Below are 19,156 nucleotides of genomic sequence, written 5' to 3' on the forward strand. Positions count from 1 at the left end.
TAGAGAGGGTTTCTGTTCCTTACTGGGGTCCTCAGGGTTTGTGTGGACCTTCCTGTTTTGCTGCTCTTCACTAACCATTCTGGGTCACACACCCTCAGGGCGCAGCCCCACTCACACAAATGTTTTATCTGAGGAACTGCTCAGGGATGTGGAGGACTGAATTAATTGTTTTGCTTAATCCAGTAAATGCTTAACAAGGAACAGGTAAGAACAGAGGCCCCTCCAAGAAAGGCAACCAACCCAACAGCCTTTTCATTTCCACCCACCCAGGCTGTGCGTGAAGGTGTTCGCAGTACGACAGCAAGGTTACTCTCTTCAGAGAAGTTTTATTCCCCAGTAATGAGGGGACGCTGCTGTGCTTCCCGTCACCACGCTCAGTGCCTACCTCTGCCGCAGGCTGGAGTCGTCCTGGGATTCTGGTGTGGGCAGGAGGCAGCGAGATGGTAGGGCTGCTCCCTGGCCAGGCTCTGGGTCTGGCTGGGACGGGATTAGCCGGCAAAGCTCTTTGGGGTGGCCGGGGCCTAGAAATATCCTACACAAGAAAGAAACAGTGTTGAATTCCCAGCCTGGAGAGATGCCCAGCCTGAAAACAGAGATTTTAATTTTTTGTAAGTCTGAGACAGCAGATTGGGTATGTGGCTGCACACCTCGAGGACTCTGGTTTGGAGTTAGCCCCAGGGATATTACAATCTAATGACTGCATGATGAAAAACAGGAGAAACCTTACAGACCGGGCAGGAGTCCCCATCACAACTCAGCCTGTAGCATCCCCGCCTGAGACAAAGGACTGAGGGGACACAGGTAAAACCACGCTTGCAAAGACCTCTCCCTCTCTGAAGCAAGGAGGAAGCGCAGGTGGCTGCTGCTATGGCTTATCGCATTGTGCAGGTGATCAGTGGTTTTCAACACGTAGAGGTTTTCACTTATCAAGTTTCACAAGGACCAGATGGCCTTAGGCTGCTGGGCAGCTGGCTTCAAACCGAGGACAACCTGGCTTCAGACCGAGGACAACCAAACAGGGCAACAGGGTTACCTTGCTCTGCCCCCTACATGGAGCTGCAGGCTGAAAGCACTAGAGGATCCAGAAATTTTAAGCCGTGAATTTTGCAAGTAATAGAGAAGCTATGTTCCAGAGTCTCTTAATTAGCCACATTATTGATGCACTTAAGGTTGGAAGCAAGTGTGGCCAGCAGGAGTAGGGAGGTGATCGTGCCCCTGTACTCAGCACTGGTGAAGCCGCACCTCGAATACTGTGTTCAGTTTTGGGCCCCTCACTACAAGAAGGACATGGAGGTGCTGGAGCGTGTCCAGAGAAGGGCAACGAAGCTGGTGAAGGGCCTGGAGCACAAGTCTGATGAGGAGCGGCTGAGGGAACTGGGGCTGTTTAGCCTGGAGAAGAGGAGGCTGAGGGGAGACCTCATCGCGCTCTACAACTGCCTGAAAGGAGGTTGTAGTGAGGTGGGTGTTGGTCTCTTCTGCCAAGCAACAAGTGATAGGACGAGAGGAAACGGCCTCAAGTTGTGCCAAGGGAGGTTTAGACTGGACATTAGGAGAAATTTCTGTACTGAAAGAGTGGTCAGGCCTTGGAACAGGCTGCCCAGGGAAGTGGTTGAGTCCCCATCCCTGGAAGTATTTAAAAGACGTGTAGATGAGGTGCTTAGGGACATGGTTTAGTAGACATGGTGGTGTTGAGCTGGTGGTTGGACTCAATGATCTTAGAGGTCTTTTCCAACCTTAATGATTCTATGATTCTAAGTTTCACACACATACACTCACTGTATGATTGCCCAATACAATGCCTGTAAACCCTATACACGTGTATATACGTGTGCCCATACAAACACATGCAGCCCTGCACCCACCTACAATCAGTTATTACTTTATTTGCGTGCACAGCTGTCCCTAATAGGATACTCAGAGCACTGTATTTTCCATTCGTCTAATGAATTTCAGTGTAAAGCATGCCCCTGGGGAGAAGTTACCCACACAAGAACTAACTGCCTGTTGTTGCTGTCTCTGCGCTAAGGCGCTGGCTTACAGGTGTTGATATAATAAACACAGCTGCACTCACAACTTGGAGGGCACCCAAAAACCTTGCAGTCCCCTTAGACTATGCATAAATGCGATGCTCGACAGCTGCATCAGCCGATGCTTGGGGATCTATTGCTCTCCAAGGACCTTGCCCTGTGACTGCAGGAAGGACAAGGCAGACTAAATCCCACCGACCACTGGGTCCAAAGAGCTCCTATAGGAATAGCAAGAGAGCAAATCTGGCAGATACTGCAAACGTCTAGGAAGGACAGTGACACTAGCAAACAGTGAAATTTATTATTTCCCCTGTACCTTCTACATCTTGTGGCTCTCCTCCAACCCAGAAATGGCAAGGTTTCTTTTGGAAATCCTAGGAAAAGTGTTCCATCTAGTAGTTCTGACTGAGAGAAAGATACTGGATGCGTTGCGGGGGAACACAATGGAGATTGTGGCGAACTTGTCAACAACCAGCTGGGAAGGATACCTATTCCTTATTGACTACAGTCAGCTTCCTGCTTTTGTTTTAGTTTTCTTTCCTGCTGAAGCGCCGGCTGTTCACAGGAACAATGGAGCTAGAAACAAATCCCATTCACTAAAATATTTTGGGTTTGTTTTCCTCTATATCCTTCAGAGAGAGACTGCCTGGGAGCCAGCCTCCTGCTATCCCCTGTAACTGAGCCCTTTGCTTCTTTGCTGGCCCTACCCTAATAAAGCTAGTAGGGAAATATTTTGGTAAAATGGGTTTAAGTCAGTCGGAGTGATTTGCCATCTTTTCCATAAGGATGTGGGGTCTCTACTGAGCTTAGAACAAAACTGCTAGCAAAGGAAGTAAATCAGTACCCTTTCCTTATAATCCTCAAAATAACCTCCTGGCTAGGATGCTCACAGAAGATAGGGTCAGTCTGGGTTAAGTCTGATGTTTCCTATGCAACACGCTAAAGGTCCCATTTCCGCTGCACATCCAAATTTGTCTGAGGCTCCCGAGGCTTTAGTCCAGAAATGACCAAATGCAAGACACCTGGGGGATCGTCCCAAGGAATGGAGATCCTGTAGTCAGCACTGAACCTCAGACTTATCACTGACTGGTAATTTCAGAAGGGCTTGTTTCCAGGAGATAAAATACATACAAATGGTAAGAGGAGCTATGCTAGGCTTGCTTAGGGAAAAATCTGTACAGTCCTTTCGTTCCTGGCAAATCATCTATTTGATTTACAGCTAAAAAAATGTTCAGATGACCTTGGTAAAGTGAATGCGGCTTTGTAATCCACGCTACCTGACTTCAGGTCCAGGACAGAGGTATCAGGGGACCTGAATTGAGAGTAATTGTGCATGCTGGTGTCCAGCACAGTCACTGTCAGCTACAAGAAGGATCACCAGTAATTGTCCTGCGGTGAGATGGAGCACGCACCAGTGAGCACGGTAACTCCTACACCCCCACCAGCGTCAAAGAGTCTCCACCAGCCTCACTCAGAACAAACCTCCCATCAAACCGCATCTGCAGGACAGCGGCGTGACTCCGTACCTGAGAGACGGGGGGTTTGGGAGCAGGAGGCGCTGGCCTGCTCGGGGGTGTCCGCCGGGCAACGTCCTTTGCAGGTGCCGGCTGCGCTGGCCCGGCGGGCTGCCCCACGCCGCAGCTGTGGCCAGTGGAGAAGGCAGATGGCTGCTGCGTGTTTACCCGGAGCCCTGGAGCTTGCTGGGGAGGAGGTTTCGATGGGATTTCGGGGAAGCCAATCACCTGTGCAGAAGAACCACAAATCCCAGGAGTTAGGTACTGCCACTTCAAACCACCTTTTTACTCTCTGCTACACTTTTGAGGATCTGCATGAGGTCTTTGAGCCATGCAGTAGAAAATGTTGCCTGCAACACCGGTATGTGTTGTATATGTCTGGTAGGCGTTGATTAGATAGACTGGGACAATTTGGGATCATGAGGCAGAAATGGGAATCAAGAGAACAGAGTAACTCAGGCATTATTGTTGTAAGTGACGCTTGCAAATAAATCCGGTGTTTGTGATTTCTACAGTTTTGAGAGGGATGTGACAGAAGAGGATCTATCAGGACAGAGAAGCGACCACACAGGCCTGGTCAAATCTCAGCTCCTACCTTTAAGGAAAAAGCTAGAAATAGATTCAGCATTCAGCTCCCACTGACTTTCAGCCACGGGGAATATCTGTCTGTTTTTCCCATCCCTTGATAAATCCACTCCCTAGTTGCAGCGTGAGAGGGAACCACATCCCACATCCCAGGGCGGCTGCATCGCTCCCGGGGGAGGTGGAAGGTGACCTTGCCCCTACCTTCCTCTGCTCCTGCGGGGTTTTCAACTTGAAGGCAGGGTTTGCGTGCCCATTTCCAGAGGTGTCACTGACAATGAGAGAAAGAAGAGAGTGTTATTTCCTTTATACATTTTTCTCCTTTTTCTTTGCTGTATTTTCCATTATATTTTAACTGAAGTCAAAAAATGAGAAGCAAATACTGACTATGCCAACAAACTGATTTAGTTATATTCCTCACAGCCTTTGCAATTTCTCTTCTTTCCTGACACTGAAAGGGGGTAGATGCCAGCAGACAAGGCACAGCGCTGACAATTTACCTGAACTGTGGGGTCTTCTTTAGAGAACAGATGGTGAATTTATTCCAGCATTTCAGATAATAGAATAAAAACATGATTCCAATGAGGAGGAGAATGGGAGCCAGGATTGCGAGAGTTATCACGACCGCTGAAGGGCCTGAGGGCAAGAAAGTAGAGTTAGTTAAATGGAAAACTCTCTGCTCCAAATCTAACTCAAGTCCTTCTGAAGTGCCACCATAGTAGAGTTGGTCCCACTCACCTTCGGGCATGGGGGGACCACTGTCCAAGCTTCCTCCCCTCCCCTGCTTGTTGCAAAACGGGGGGGCCCACCCCTGGTTGCAGTGGCAGTTCTTGTTGTTATTGCAGACCTGGAGTGGAAAACTCAGAGATTTTAGTGCCAGCTCCTAAAGAACTGGCTAAGCTAAAAGAAATTAAGCCCTAGCTGGATAAAACACTACAGAAGAAACTCTTATTGGCATAAATAGGAAGTTAAGTGCCTGGAAACATTTTCTTTTCAGGGAGTGAAAGTGCCTTTCATTTCCTCAGAAATTCTCCCTTTCTCCAAAACACAAAGGTTCTTCAGCTGAAGGGCCACTAACCTGGATTCAGGAGAAAAGCAGCATTTAGAAATGCCTTTCTCTTGTTCTTATCTCTAAACTGAAGGACACTAGTCTTCCCTTCCATCCAGTGAAGATTTGTTATTGTTTAGGTTTATTGCTTGGGCCACTGCTATTTGTTTTATCGTCTAGGCAGCCCCTGGAGGGGGGGCTGATCCCTCTGATTGGGGATGTCCTGCGCCAATTGTAGCGTTTAATTTGATTCTGTGGAATAGCTGACAGCCACTTCCTACAGTTCCATGGATCATAAGGAATGAAGCAGACTGGGAATGAAAGAGCGGGTGAGTCCCTCCCCTTGTCGGGTACATCATGGGCCTCCCAAGCTGCTCAGGGAGGCACACACTGCTGCACGCTGCTGTATTTATCACTCCTCTCCATTGCCCAACTGGACCATGGGAATGGAGAGACGCTGATGTTTTGTGCCAGAAATATCAGCAAAAGGTATAAAAAATTCTGACCAGCCTTTTCTTTCCATCCCCTGGGGGCACAGCAGAGTACAGTTTTGGATAAACTGTTCTAAACATTACTTTTTTCTATGTTTTTCCCTCAGTAAGTCTGACTTTTTTTTTATTCAATCTAAACTGGGCCCAGAAGATTTTTCTGTAAGATTACCCCTTCTTGGTTTTCATTCATTGCAATTCATACCCCTCCTGTAGACCTCCTTAAATCCTATGTCAAAGGGACACTCACGGACCAGAAAATGCATCAAACATGAAAGGAATGGGCAAATTAATAATCCAGAAGCAGAAGTCCGGAGCAAATCTAAGCGTGGTATCAGAACTGAGCTGAACCACCATCCACAGATGAATGGCAGCCCATCCCACTTCAGTCTGAAATGGAGATGAAAAGGAAGACACCTACTCCATGCCCGTGGCACTTCTTGCTACAGCTTTCAGAATCAAAGATGATGGATGTGTTCTGGCAGCGTCCCTCAAAGCAGACCTGCAGAGAAAGGATCCGAAACCTCGGCATTAGCTCTTTGGGTTATGTACCGTGTTACTGCCTTGTGTTATTTTGTGACTTGCAGGGTCCCAGACACCTTGGCAATACAAGTAATACCCTGGGCAGAACAACAGGCCACGAAGCTAACCTGGTTACCCTAAATCCCAGCTAACGCGCGTCAGAGAGGAGTGGGAGCTCAGAAGTTGTAGTTTGGCCATGCCCATGTGGCAAGTCTCTGAAGGAGCTCTCAGGTGTCTTGATTTCTAATTGTGTGTTTCACCTCTAAGCAAGACAACCTCAATCAGCTAGTGAATCCCAAATTTAGCACTGGCCCTGGACTTCATCTGGCAAAGACTTAAGGTATGGCCTTTGGTGTGTATTCTTCCATTGCTTCTCAGAAGCCTCTAAGAAATTATTTTTCTAACACAAAAATCCCCTAGAAAGGCATTAGACATAAGAAACGAATGGCTTGACAACCACAAAGCACTTTCCAGATGGAAAAGTGATATCCTGAACCTCCCCCAAGCCATTACAGGCAAGACTGTACCTACATGATGGCTCCCACATTTTGTTCCTGTCAACACCAAGCCAGGATCCAGCATCTCCTTTTCTTCACTCTCAGATCTGTACACGTGGGTCCCTCGGCACCTCAGCTGCGTCCTCTGCGTGCGGATAGTTGTGTCTATGGCTACTGCATTGGACTGCAGGGGTTTGGAAGCAGAGCTCTGGCACTGGATCTTCCCACATTTAGCATCTCTGATTTCAAAGGAAAGGCTAAAGTGATTATTCCTGGCTTGCTGAAGGTTTTGTAGACATTAGCCCTACATGTAAATTAAAGCAGCAGTGTTGAGTCATTGTTCAGTGGCAAAGAGCAAGCACCTCCCAAGAGCTAGCCCAAGCAACAGTGTCTGGTGGGTACTGATGGTACCATTTCACTGTCCCCATGCGTCCAGCCTCAACAAAATCACAGATAAGATTAAGAAGTTTTTGTCTCAGTTAAAAAGCTACATTTAACTTACAGATTTGAAAATTCCCTCTTCTGTTGCTTTGAAAAAATATCAACTAGATGTTTTAAAATGTAAAAAGCAGGGAAAATGGTAAACTTAAAGCTTTAGTTGTAAGGGGTCTAAGTCCGACAAGGATGCAGCTGGTTTCCCAGGAGGCAGAGGGAGGGAGTGAAACCAATACATGGATCAGTTTTATCTACTGGACCGTGATTTTGTAATATATAAAAACATCTCCAATGAGCAATTCTTGGCTGCCACTCTGCTTTCTACCTCATCTCACACTTCCTGTAGTTGCCGTAGATGTCCTTCCCACAGTTCCCGTAGATGTCTCCAGCAGCATTGACCTTCTCGAAGCAGGCATCTGGTGCTGGCCTTGCTCCTGGATGGAAGAGACTCACATGGCTGATTCCTGTGGAGCCTGGCAGCCCATCTCACCCCATGCCAACCACTCAGTTGTTCTTTTTCTGGGATGGTTTGAGCATGGGAAATTTTTGCTGCCTCCTCCAAAGGAGCAAAGAAGGAGAAAAGGGTCCTCAGACTTTACCTAGTATGGAAGGTACTAGTGCCTTACACAGGGTGAATAATAGCAGGATGCCACATAATATTGCCTGTTCAAAGGACAATGTATTTTGCTGCAAGTAGCGTCCTTACCAGGCCCCCACAGCTGCAAGCACTGGTCTTTATATGTGAGACACATGCCACTGTAGCAATAGGCGTTTCCTCCGTCGCAGGAAGCCCCATCAATTTGGTAAGAGTTGGGGGGGCAAAACGGTGACTCGCCAGTGCAGTATTCTGGGAGGTCACAGAGTCCTGATCTTTCTCTGCAGAGAGTTCCTGGAGACACCAGCTAAAAAGATACAAAGGGAAAAAAATTGAATTATTGCTTGGCTCCTTTGTGGTTTCATGTCTGCACAATGTCTCCCTGTAGGTAAGAAAAAATTTTGCATGTGTCTCTTCGTGCACCTTGTCTTAGGTTTTTTGAGGTCAGCAGTGATCCAAATGACGCTGTAACTTCATTAACTGAGTGAGCTGTGTAGAATCAAATCAATGACTGGGTAGCGATGAGATGATGCACAGAAAGTAAGGCTGCCAGATCTCAAGGGGACACCAATCCACCTCCCTCTACCCTAGGGTAGGATCTGATTTACTTAAACCATTCCTGACAGATGTTTGTGTAATCTGTTCTCAAAACCCGCCCTGTTTAGGACGTTTGTTTCAGTGTTTGCCTGTCATTTCTGCTGGAGACATTTTCCTAATGTGCCACTTATGTCTCCCTTGCTTACAAGTTTCCACCATGGACATGGAGAACGGAAGGGCATACACAGTTACGTCTAGGAGGTTTTTCCAAGTCTCTTGTGAAAGGAGTGAGTCCGGGTGGATTCCGGGAAAATTATTTTCCGCATGCTCAGGATAGGTCAGTAAGAGCACGCAGTCAGTGTGCAAACACAAAAATGAGCTTAAGAGAAATGTTTGCCTATGCTCATTTTTGAGTTAATTTGTTGTCAAAGCTTGAGACCTTTGGGTCCAAAATCAGAAACACTTTTTAACCAGCCTCTATAAGGAAAGCTGAGATTTAAAATGATAGTGGTCACACGCATACAATCCTCTTTGCTAGCATTTCTTCAGTTTCTTCTTGGGCTAAAGGAATTCAATTGCATCCCAGAAAAGAGGGTTTGGAGCAAAGATACCATCCAGCCTAATCCCTGGAGGAAGTCTTTGCTCTAAGAGCTCTGTCTAGATTTCTTCTAGAGCCAAAGGAGACAAAGATTTATCCCATCCCTAAGTGTGTAAGAGAGGCAGCGTGACTTCATTCCAGCAGCATTCATAGATCATCTAAAGTTATCACAGCAGTCAACTAAATTAGTCAGCTGGAAGAAAGGACACCACTAGTTTGATTGCACTCATAGCTGTTGTACCTAAAAATCAGACCATGTTGCTTGATGAGGAGCTGAACTCATGTTTGGCTGTGTTTGCTCCCCTTTCTCCTCCATTTTTCAGCCTCACACTTCCACCACCGTTATTCCCTCTCCCTTCTCAGGAAAACCCAGAGATCCCACCTTGCACTGGTGACAGCAGCTGCCGTGGGCGCATTCGGCATCCCGCTTCAGGGAGCAGGTGCTGGCGTCGCAGCAGGGATTATTGCATTCCTGGAAGACAGCGAGATGCAGCAGAGTTTACAAGGCAGATGTTCAAGACAAGAACGTGCCAGAGCATCGAAGTGTGAGGCTGGCAATAATCTGTTCTCGTACATGATGAATCACATGCGAACAAAGTAACAGCCTGCCTTCCACGATATGGTCATGATACCCAGCATGTGCTGAATTACAGTACTGCATAATTGTATCCTATGTCGGACTGACTGGATACTATAGGTTGTGCTCATTACATCTAGTGAGTCTGGGCTGCTGGTTCCAGCTCCCTTTTGTCTTATTAGTCAAAGTATGGCTTTGGAGAAGTGAGATGCAGTGCTAAGAGAAGCCCCGTCCTTGTCGAGAATGGAGCCGTAGGTAAAGTGAACTTATATATGGAACCGCAACATCTAAGATGACTTTTTCTTTTCTTTTTTAAATGAAGTTTTCATCATCTCTGTTCAACCATGGATTACACCACCCCTGTGTTCTGGGATGCACTGTACTACATACTGTGAATTTAGTTAGACATGATACTTTACAACCTTGATTTACATTGTGTATACATTTACATACAGGGAAGGTATGCATATCTCCAGCACAAACAAAAGCTGTTTAGATATCATATAACTGTATTTGCAAAATACGTAATAAAGTCAATGTGTCCCACTAAATCCCAAATGGTTGGATCTGAACAATTGTTACCTCCACCTCTCCACAGTCACACTCCTCCCCCTCTTCCAAGTAGCCATTTCCACATTTCTTCCCACCATACATTTTTTTGGTATCCGGCATATTGGAGAGACACATCCCTCCACCAGACTGCAGATACTTCTCCAGCTCTCTTCTATTGCACTGGTTGAACACCTTGGGGAATGGGTGCCTGAATATGGACAGTGTAGAAAAACATCATGACAGATCTGGGCAATGGGTTAGAGAACCAAAAATGAGCACATGCAAATCCTGACAAGTGCCAAAGGACACAGGTCCTTCTCTGAAGTCCATGAAATTGTGCAAAAGCGGATCGTGATTTTGTGTGCCTGTTCAAAATCAGATCCATCTGGATTACATTTGAAGATAAGGTGAGATTGCACTGCAAGACTGTCTAGTAATATAATGGCCTTAAAAAATAAACTTTATTGAAAAAAAATATGTTGAGTTGAGTCGACTTTGATAGCTGACAAGTACGGCAGTCCTTACCTGCTCTATACTGAAGCTGTGACTTATTCCTAACTCCGCTTGAACAAGCCTGAGTCCAGCACTTGGACTGTGAATAACTGCTTGTGAGTTTAACTGATAAAAATAATATTTTCTTTTTCCTATCTACTGCCTCATTGCAAAGGATGTGAATATTTTCTGTTACATGAATTATTAATTTCTGTTGCTACAATGCCAGAACCTATGCACTCTATATATGACCGTGCATGTGTGCATTCATGTTGCGTGTTCTACTTGCACACCACTATGTTTTCACTTCTCACCTAAATGTCTTTCCTTATTTGGAGGAAATCATGCACATAAAAGAAGATATCTATGGAGAAAATTTTTTTAAACCCTGCTAAACCCCAAGGAGGAAGGCTTGAGGAAGCAGGGAATGTGGCTTTGAGTGAATGGGTTCGGCTGACGTTTTTACGTGACTGCAATATGGAAGCTGTTCTGGTTCCTCATCCAAAATGAGCTCTGGAATCCCTGTGAGTTTCCAGAGTCACTCTCTCTTCTGCTTTCTCTGAAAGCCAGCTATTTCTTCCCTTTTAAACACAGGCTTTCTGTGGCTTACTGAAACCAAGCAGTATTCTTAAGACAACATGCAGTCAATCTGTTTTCATGTCTTCAGACTTAGAAACATAGCCCTATCGCTGTGCCTTTTAATAAAAATCAGTTCTTTCCTGAAGCAATCTTTTTTCCTCTCGTTACCACATTATAATGCACATTATCTTTAGCACAAGATGCTTTAGAAACCCTATCAACTGCGCATCTACACATCTTGTGTGCAACGTGGAAATGAAACCCACATAAACCTCTACATGCCAAGGTCACACATGTTCTGGTCACCCCCTGTTCCTCTGTACTTGCTGGCAATAGGCAGTCCAGGTTTTGCAGAAGGATGTGTGCATATATGCATTGAACTTGCTTTGGGGCGATGGATCATTTGGCAGGACCCAGTGAGAAGCACAAACTCAGAGATGAGGGGTTAGAGGGGTCCTGAGACAGACAGACTTTTACCAGACAGTTTAGAGCTCCACTTCTAAATGCTGCCAGGTCCCTACATTACCTAAGGCCAACCTCAGGCAGAAGTAAGTTCCTTGGGAATTTAGCAAATTCGTATCGATACATGAGCCAGGGTTTGCCCAGCAGTATTTTCTCTATAAACACACTGGCTCCAACAGGTAGCAACAGACCTACTTTCAGCCTGCATTTCTAGCTCTTACTGCTCCACCAAGGCTCTCTTAATGAAGCCCTCTGCATTGCCCCTTGAGACCTTGTAAGATGGACTCACCCAGTTGCAGAAGCCATGATGCAGCCTCCATCTTCTGCAGGGGTAGTACAGCAGCCAGCTGAATCATGATTCATGCCAAAATTGTGTCCCATCTCATGGGCAATGGTAGCAGCAACACCAATAGCATTATCAGAGTGATCCTGTGCAAGGTCAAAGAAGCACATCAGCGTTTTACCTGTGCCTGTCCTGTGCACCTCTGAGTCAATGGGGTAACCGGCACAGCTCATTGCTACATGTAGAAAACATCTACCGAAGGTATTCCTGAGCAGGTGAGCAAGAAGCCTTCATGGGAAATATTTTCTTTGTGAGCTTTAGGAGGCATCTACCCTATGTATTCACTGCTGGCAAGAAACATCCTATTAGGCATTAGCAATTACTTACCATGTTTACTCCTCCTGACTGGAAATCAGAGCACATGGCCATCACGGGAGCCAAGCCTACTGTGGTACCTTGGAAGGGCACACCCCTAGAATTAACCCAGAAAGACCATGAAACGGCACCGAGGCACTTGAGAAGGCAAGGCAGAGAAATGCATCCTGCAGTCCACAGCTTTGTACAGGTGAATACATTTTCCTCGGTAATATCTTCAAGTACAGGACATTATAGCAGAGCTACAAAGCCTTAAGACCTATTTTTCTTGGACTAGTACTTTGTTTATGGACCAACCAGACAATCTTATTTTCTATAATGCTCTGGTGCCAAAAAGTGCTCCCCCTGAGCTTTGCAACTCGCACAGAAAAGACTATTTCTGGATCCTTAATTGGGTACTGTTCGTGAATACTGACTTTACCTTAAGCCTGCTATTTGCCAGGTTGGGATTCAGGGACTTGACAGAGTACTAGAAAACACCTTTGTGGTGCAGCCACTCTCAGCTCCTGCCTGGCGAGCTGGAATTCTGCACTGTCCCTGCCGCCATGTCTAGAATGGGAGCTCTAGAAATTGTGTTCAGGACATGACCAGGTGAGGATGAAATACAGTAATGTTAAAGGGGAGAAAAAAAACCCAAACAAACAAAACAAGGGAAAAGGCATTGCATCTTTGCATTTCAGTCCTACAGGTTTTTCCTCTGACTCACCACTATTTACTGGTGGATGAATTACCATGGGAGAGGTAACGAAGTCTAAGAGTTGCTGCAAATTTTTCTTCCAACGACATCTGCATTGCTGGCCATAGCTACCGGCCCTAATGAGATCAGTAGGGTGAGTCACAGATCATCAGCTAGCTCCCAGCACCGTGTCCCCTGTGTCTCAGCGGGATGAGTTAGGAATTAATGCTTTCTGCAAGGGGCTTAGCTCCCCTTTACAGGTCTTGCTTATGGTTCAGATTTTCTTGAAATTGTACACGTAGCTGTGACAGATCAGGTGCAGCTGCTTGTGATACACACACAATAAAGCTGATGCACTTTGATGCTTGTGTATTGAGACTGCTGCATAGCCTGGGACCTCCACTTTTCCTGACGTGATTTTCCAACGTGAATCTTAATGCTGGCTGAGTGGCCTCCACAGAAATCTGCCACTTTGAATCTTAGAACGATATCATCTTACATATTTATTTCCCACCCACCCAACCCACTTGTCAGAAACAGTTTATTTCAGGAGAAATAAACTCACGTGATTAGTTGGGCGTTATCGTGTTTTCTGTGCACCCGCTCCTTGCTACTCCAGGCCAGAAAGGACTTCAGAGTGGAGTAGGGATTCTCAGTTACATCGCATTTATTCCAATTACTCCAGATCTCCAGCCCCACCAAGGCAATCCGGATATTCAGGGATCTGTAAAACTAAGATATAGGAAGGAAAAGAGATGCCAAAATGAGCACCACTAATTTATTTTACTGTGTTTTAAATCTTGAATATAAACCTTGCTAAATGCTACTACAGATAGAGATGCCCAGAGAAGATGCTCCCTCTGGAAATGCATTGCAACTTAGCGCTGCAGCTCTGCAGAGAGAAATGTGCACCACCCACAAACCTAAACTCGATTGAACCAGGGACGCTGAACTTTCATTTTTAAATGAATGACAAAGAGATAATCTTGAGAAACAGAGACTGAGATCATGTTTATCTTTAGATATGTCAAAATTCCTGAAAAGAGGAAGGAAATAATCTGCTGCCCACGTCAAGTACAAACAGGACACGTCTTCATGGGCGGCAGGGTGAGGGGAGTGGTGGAAGGAGTCTAAGGGGAGAAGGGGAGTACGAAGGGAGTAGATCTGAAAAGCAGTGAAGTTTACTTCAGTAACACTGGGTGCCACTGCAAGGATGACCTCTGAAGGCTCCTTCCAGCTCTACTTGCCAAGATTTCTACTATTTGAAGTCCCTTGTCAAAAAGCATTATTTAGGTAACGCAGTTGATACAAAGATGTATTAAAACACAGAGATGTTCATGCTGGCTCCAAGGTAAGGAATGGAGATTCCCCCAGCCGCCCCTGATGTCCAACAACCGAATTGTTTGTTGGATGCTCTCCACTCCCCAAGTCACTGGGGAGAACTGCCAAAACATTATTCTCTCTCCCAAGAAGACAGTCTTCCTCTGTCACAATTAATTCTCATAATTCCTGATTTGGGCTTTGCTTTCCTCATTTCACGCACACCTGATCTCACCTTATCTACGTAATTAGCAGCCTCCACTAATTTAAGCCTTGTTGCTTCAATGTTGAAGTGATGCTTCTGAAACTGAACAAAATGAACATGTCAGCCAGCACAAAGGCAACTAGGAAGAGCTGAAATGTGTTAAAACAAGTCACATTACTCTGGGAACAAGAAGGTAACTATGAAGTGAAGCCCAAAAGCCTGCCTTCACTGTATATCTGACTATAAGCCCACCCGCACATGTATATTTAGAATTCATCCCCGGCATCCCACTGCGGCGATGTTACTCAAGCGGTGGTAGTAACATAGTGAAGCAACCCAAACTTATCAGAGCCCCCAGAGCCAGGAGCTGACAAAGAACTGACAAATGTGCCAGGTAAAATATACGGTAACAGGACTTCATGTCTGAGGTCAGGGTTGCCAACGAATGGGGGATGCACCTCACTCATCCAATGAATTTGCCTATTTAAACCACCTGGCAATTAACAAGTTAATTTTAGCAAACTGCTTGATTCGAGGAATTAAAGTTGAAAAATATTCAGATTTTTGTTTAACAGACGACAAAACCTGGGACTTTTCTTTTAGCGAGGGAGACAGGAAACGCAGTAAGGGCAGTTAACGACGACACTGCAAGGGTGTCTACCCCAGCTTGTCTAATGAAATGGTGAACAACATATGGCAGTTCCTGGGTATAATGTGTTTTCTCATAGTTTCCCTGGTATCCCGCTGCTTAATAGAGAAGGCTGAAATAGGTTCTGCCTCTTTAGTTTTGTTCAGAATAAATTATAGCCCGGAGCACTACGTGGCTTTCACTATTGGAGTTTCAAGTTGTAAATAATGAATAGGACCAGCCTGACTCCCGTCTGTGCTGGAGATTAGATGATCAGCAAAACACTGCACAGTTTGCACTGTCAGTAAGTACGACTGGCGTGCTGTCCAGGCTGGGGATGGGGGAGGGATTGCTGACTTCACTGGGTCTCTTCCAGCCCTATTCTATGATCTAGAGCCTTGAAAATGTCTATTTATATATCTGCTACTGGCTCAGAGCAGAGGATAATCACAGTTATCTTCTCTAGAGATTAAGTGTTCTGCAGAGTTACAAGCACGTCGTTCCTGGAAACCCCCAAGTCACCCTAGGCTGAAGGCAGTCTCTCCCATCAATAACCAGGGCTGACCACTGGTACCTTGGGAGGCAAGAACTGACCCCCAACCCTAGTCCTTCAACCAAATCGCAACCTGCATCTCTCCCCTGGCCAACAGTGACTGACGGTGACAGCAGAGGAGTCATGGCTGCTAGGACAAAAGTGACCAAGACACAGCTCTCCCTGTCTGCTGGTGGGGGTAGGACCATCGGGATGGCAAGAGGAAACCTTTGAGCTCCAGCTGCCCTCCCCGCCCCAGGAGATGCTGCAGGTGGGATGCTCGCTCTGGGCCCGGTGCTCAGTTGGTATAAACATGATCCCTTTTCTTACCTCTGCATAATCAGCCACGAGCAGAAGCTCCACGTACTTCGTAGCCTGCAGAGTCTCCCGTTTCACCTGCGGCAGCAGCAACACAGGTTATTTCCCCAATATCCCCCAAGAAACTCTTTGCAAAACATACAAACAGGACATTTTTCCCAGTTTGTTTTTCACTGGCCATTCACACCACCCCATCACACAGGGACATCCAGATGTGACTGACATATAGCAAGTATGAGCAAGTATCACAAGTCAGTTTAGCTACAGCAAGTGCCCACATGCCTGTCCTCAGCCCACCCATTTGTTCATGTATCAGCTGCGCAAATCTGCCCAGATTCCTCACACTACACAATGGTCCCCAACACTCATTTATTTCCCTGCTGGAGCCACTATTTGGCAACCAGCTTGCTACAAACCCTCTTAAATATTGTCCTTCCTTTCACTTTCTGAGCTATGCTCCCAGAGAACAGCAGGCTCCTCGGGCTTGGAACAGGCAGAAAATTTGGAGCATCATGCACGGACCTGGTTTGAGCCCTGCTCACCCTTTGACGAGGTGGTTTCATCCCAGTTGTGAAGTCCCTGAGCCAGTCTTTGGCTGCGTCCCCGGTGCTCTGGTAGCCACAGGCTCCTCTCTGCAACCTCAGGTCATCCAACCTGTAGATCAAGTGCTGGTTTGGGCTGTCGGGAACTGGCTCTAAGATATAGCTGGAATTGCTGCTCAATAAGATAAGTCCTCTGTTGAAATGGGAAGCAATAAGAGGGAAAGTTAATTACTATCACAGCAACCGGAGGCAAATTCTTGCTGCTGCTGCTGAGTTCCCGTCTGACCCTGGCAAGGCACTTATCCCGACCAGGCCATTCAGTTCATTAATAAAAAGGATGGGAATATCTTGAGTTCAGAGAGGGATTCTGAGCTTGCATATATTAAAATCTATTCAGTGGGCCTCAGATATTCAATTAAGGGGCTATTGGAGCATCTGCTGCAACAACGCTAACCCGAGAAGTACTGATTTTCATGAAGTACAGCTTTTTCTTCAGGGGCAATGGAAGCTTTTCAACCAATTGAAGAAATTTGTCTTTAACAGAACTGACCTAAAAAATGTGAAGACTTTGTTTGTTAACAGGAAAACCCACAGTTCTCTCTGGACTTGCACATAGCCATACGGTTCTGGTTTTCTCAATGAGCACGCTACAGCCAGAAGAGCTGGAGATCTCCTGTGTTTGATGCCCACTGAAGATGTGCGGCTCGGCGGGCAGCACGCCTCCCTCTGAAGGCTCAAAGTGAAAACAGCCGCGTGCGCTCAGCTCCCGTGCCTTCCTGGCAATTAGAATACGATGTCGAGGAGTTGCCAGCACACCGCTGACAGCTCAGGGGTGCAGGAACGCTACCGCATGTGCACACCAAGGAGGCATCTCTATCTCCTCTGCAGCTAGGAAGGCAGAGCCTAGGAAAACGGCTGACAGAAGCAAGGCACACTTGGGACTACTTTTGCTTTTGGATTATTTATTGCAAACCACAGGTGGCTGCACTGTCCTGTTTATCTCACTGGGCTCTTTGGCCCATTCACTTAAGACGTCTCAGGTTTGCTTTGGCACGGGCTGTTTCCTGGCTGGAGCCGGTCCCATCGGCACAGCTTCCAATCAGCCCTCGAGAGCAGATGACCACTAATATCAATAAAGCCCATGTGGTGTTTTGGAGACAAACTCTGAGCTGGTGTAAATGAATGCAGCTCCCTGATCACAACAAACCATTTCATTTACTCCTGCTGAGGATACAGACCATCTTTTCCTGCCAAAGACTCCATTACTACCAAAGCAAAGGTTTTAAATGCATAACACACACAACCCCGGCACCACCCAGGGAGAAAGCAGAGAGCCGGGCTGACAACACAGGAGGAAGTTCAGACTTGAAGACTTTGACCCAAAACGCACACAAAAACTTGCCAGTTTTGAGATACTGGGAGAAGGAGCTGGTTTCTGCATTAGTTTATTGGGCTGGGAAGTGGTGAGTCCTGTCCCTGTCTCTGTAAGGGATGCAGCCCTGAGTCACTAACAAGAGAGTCTTTTGCTCCAGTGGACTCTTGAGTTAAACTCCCTCACTGCACCAGTCCACGTTGCCAGCACAAAGGGGGAAGGAGTCTAGGAGCGGGCTAGGAGGCCATGGTTACTAACGATACCCAAATTTCTGCATTTCCCCCGACATCTTCCCTTTAACGCCCGGGACCCTTGGTTGGGTGGCATTTGAGAACAGGTCTACCTGCCCAGAAAGAAATAAGGCAACCAGGCTGCTGGGGAGCCAAACTAGAGTGGCAACAAGCTGGGGAGCCGAGCAGAGGCATTCCCGCAGCTCCGGCATTGCCAGGCACTTACCGCAGCCCTCTGCATGTGCTGAGCGTGACGCTGGAGCGCTCCCGGCCCCTCACGACCCCGTGGTAAAAGCAGTGGTCCTGGAAAGCAGAGGCAGCAGGGTTGGCAATGCATTTTCGCGATGGACGTGCTATATTTAGGCATCACTGAGTTCCATGTGAGTGCTGCCAATACTCCGGTAATTGTTCTCTTTCCACTAGCTATCGTAACTAAATCTCTGTGAGCCTGCATCGAAATTTGGCCTTTCAGCTGCCATGCGTGGCCCGTCCGAATGCATCAAACGGCTCCTTGTTGCCAGTAAAAATTAGGAGCTTTGAATCCCCAAGGAAGCAACTCAGATGGCTGCAGCATTAAGGCCGATCCAAAGCTTTCTGCCTGTAATGGGAGCTGCCTATCGATGGCAGCTGGCCCTGGGTCAGGCCCCAAGGGACGTGCCTTCAGCCCCAGAGAGGGTGATGCCACGGGCAGTGGGGAAGTCCCCGTCTGGGGGCTCCTGGCAAGACAAAGGCAGCCTCTGGCAGGGACAAGGAGGCTTTGGGGCAGAAACGCCAACGTATTCATCACATCCCTTCCCCTCGCCCCGGGGCAGTATCAGTAAAGATGATCTCATGGGGTTTTTATCTCTTATTTTTGCATCGCAACCAATGCACATCTTTGTGCCACTGCAGCAGAGAGTCAGCCAAGGCCTGCCTGAGATCAGTAATTCATGGGATTTTTACTGAACAGGAGCCAGCTTACACGGGCTGGTTTTCCCGAAGGCTGGGAACGTCCCCAGCATGGAGTACCCAGCAGCAAAACTAAAAGCAAGAGGATGAGCAGCAGGAGGAATAAACGATTCCCCAGCACCCAGAGAGAGGGGAGCGATGCTGGAGGCTGACCTGGGCTCTCCTATCAGAGAGGGCAAAACAGTGAGATGTTTTTACCATTGCTGGGGGATGGAGACGCTT

The 19,156-nt window shown here is 46.9% G+C and overlaps 1 protein-coding gene across 1 annotated transcript in view; it reads right to left on the reverse strand.

The window, feature by feature from the left end:
• ADAM19 (ADAM metallopeptidase domain 19) overlaps positions 1-19,156 on the reverse strand; it is a 36,074-nt gene that overhangs the window by 3,626 nt on the left and 13,292 nt on the right. Inside the window, exons 5-22 of the mRNA XM_075164285.1 lie at positions 18,213-18,289; positions 16,385-16,577; positions 15,855-15,920; positions 14,395-14,466; positions 13,405-13,571; positions 12,176-12,260; positions 11,795-11,934; positions 10,003-10,180; positions 9,226-9,315; positions 7,820-8,015; positions 7,439-7,547; positions 6,713-6,917; positions 6,081-6,161; positions 4,862-4,970; positions 4,624-4,759; positions 4,328-4,394; positions 3,554-3,769; positions 386-532 (exon numbers count right to left, since the gene is read on the reverse strand). Of these exons, the coding sequence (XP_075020386.1) occupies positions 386-532; positions 3,554-3,769; positions 4,328-4,394; positions 4,624-4,759; positions 4,862-4,970; positions 6,081-6,161; positions 6,713-6,917; positions 7,439-7,547; positions 7,820-8,015; positions 9,226-9,315; positions 10,003-10,180; positions 11,795-11,934; positions 12,176-12,260; positions 13,405-13,571; positions 14,395-14,466; positions 15,855-15,920; positions 16,385-16,577; positions 18,213-18,289 (2,334 nt within the window). The remainder of the gene's footprint in view (positions 1-385; positions 533-3,553; positions 3,770-4,327; positions 4,395-4,623; positions 4,760-4,861; positions 4,971-6,080; positions 6,162-6,712; positions 6,918-7,438; positions 7,548-7,819; positions 8,016-9,225; positions 9,316-10,002; positions 10,181-11,794; positions 11,935-12,175; positions 12,261-13,404; positions 13,572-14,394; positions 14,467-15,854; positions 15,921-16,384; positions 16,578-18,212; positions 18,290-19,156) is intronic.

This window comes from Calonectris borealis, chromosome 15 (assembly GCF_964195595.1).
Source record: "Calonectris borealis chromosome 15, bCalBor7.hap1.2, whole genome shotgun sequence".
NCBI classification, from domain to species: Eukaryota; Metazoa; Chordata; class Aves; order Procellariiformes; family Procellariidae; genus Calonectris; species Calonectris borealis.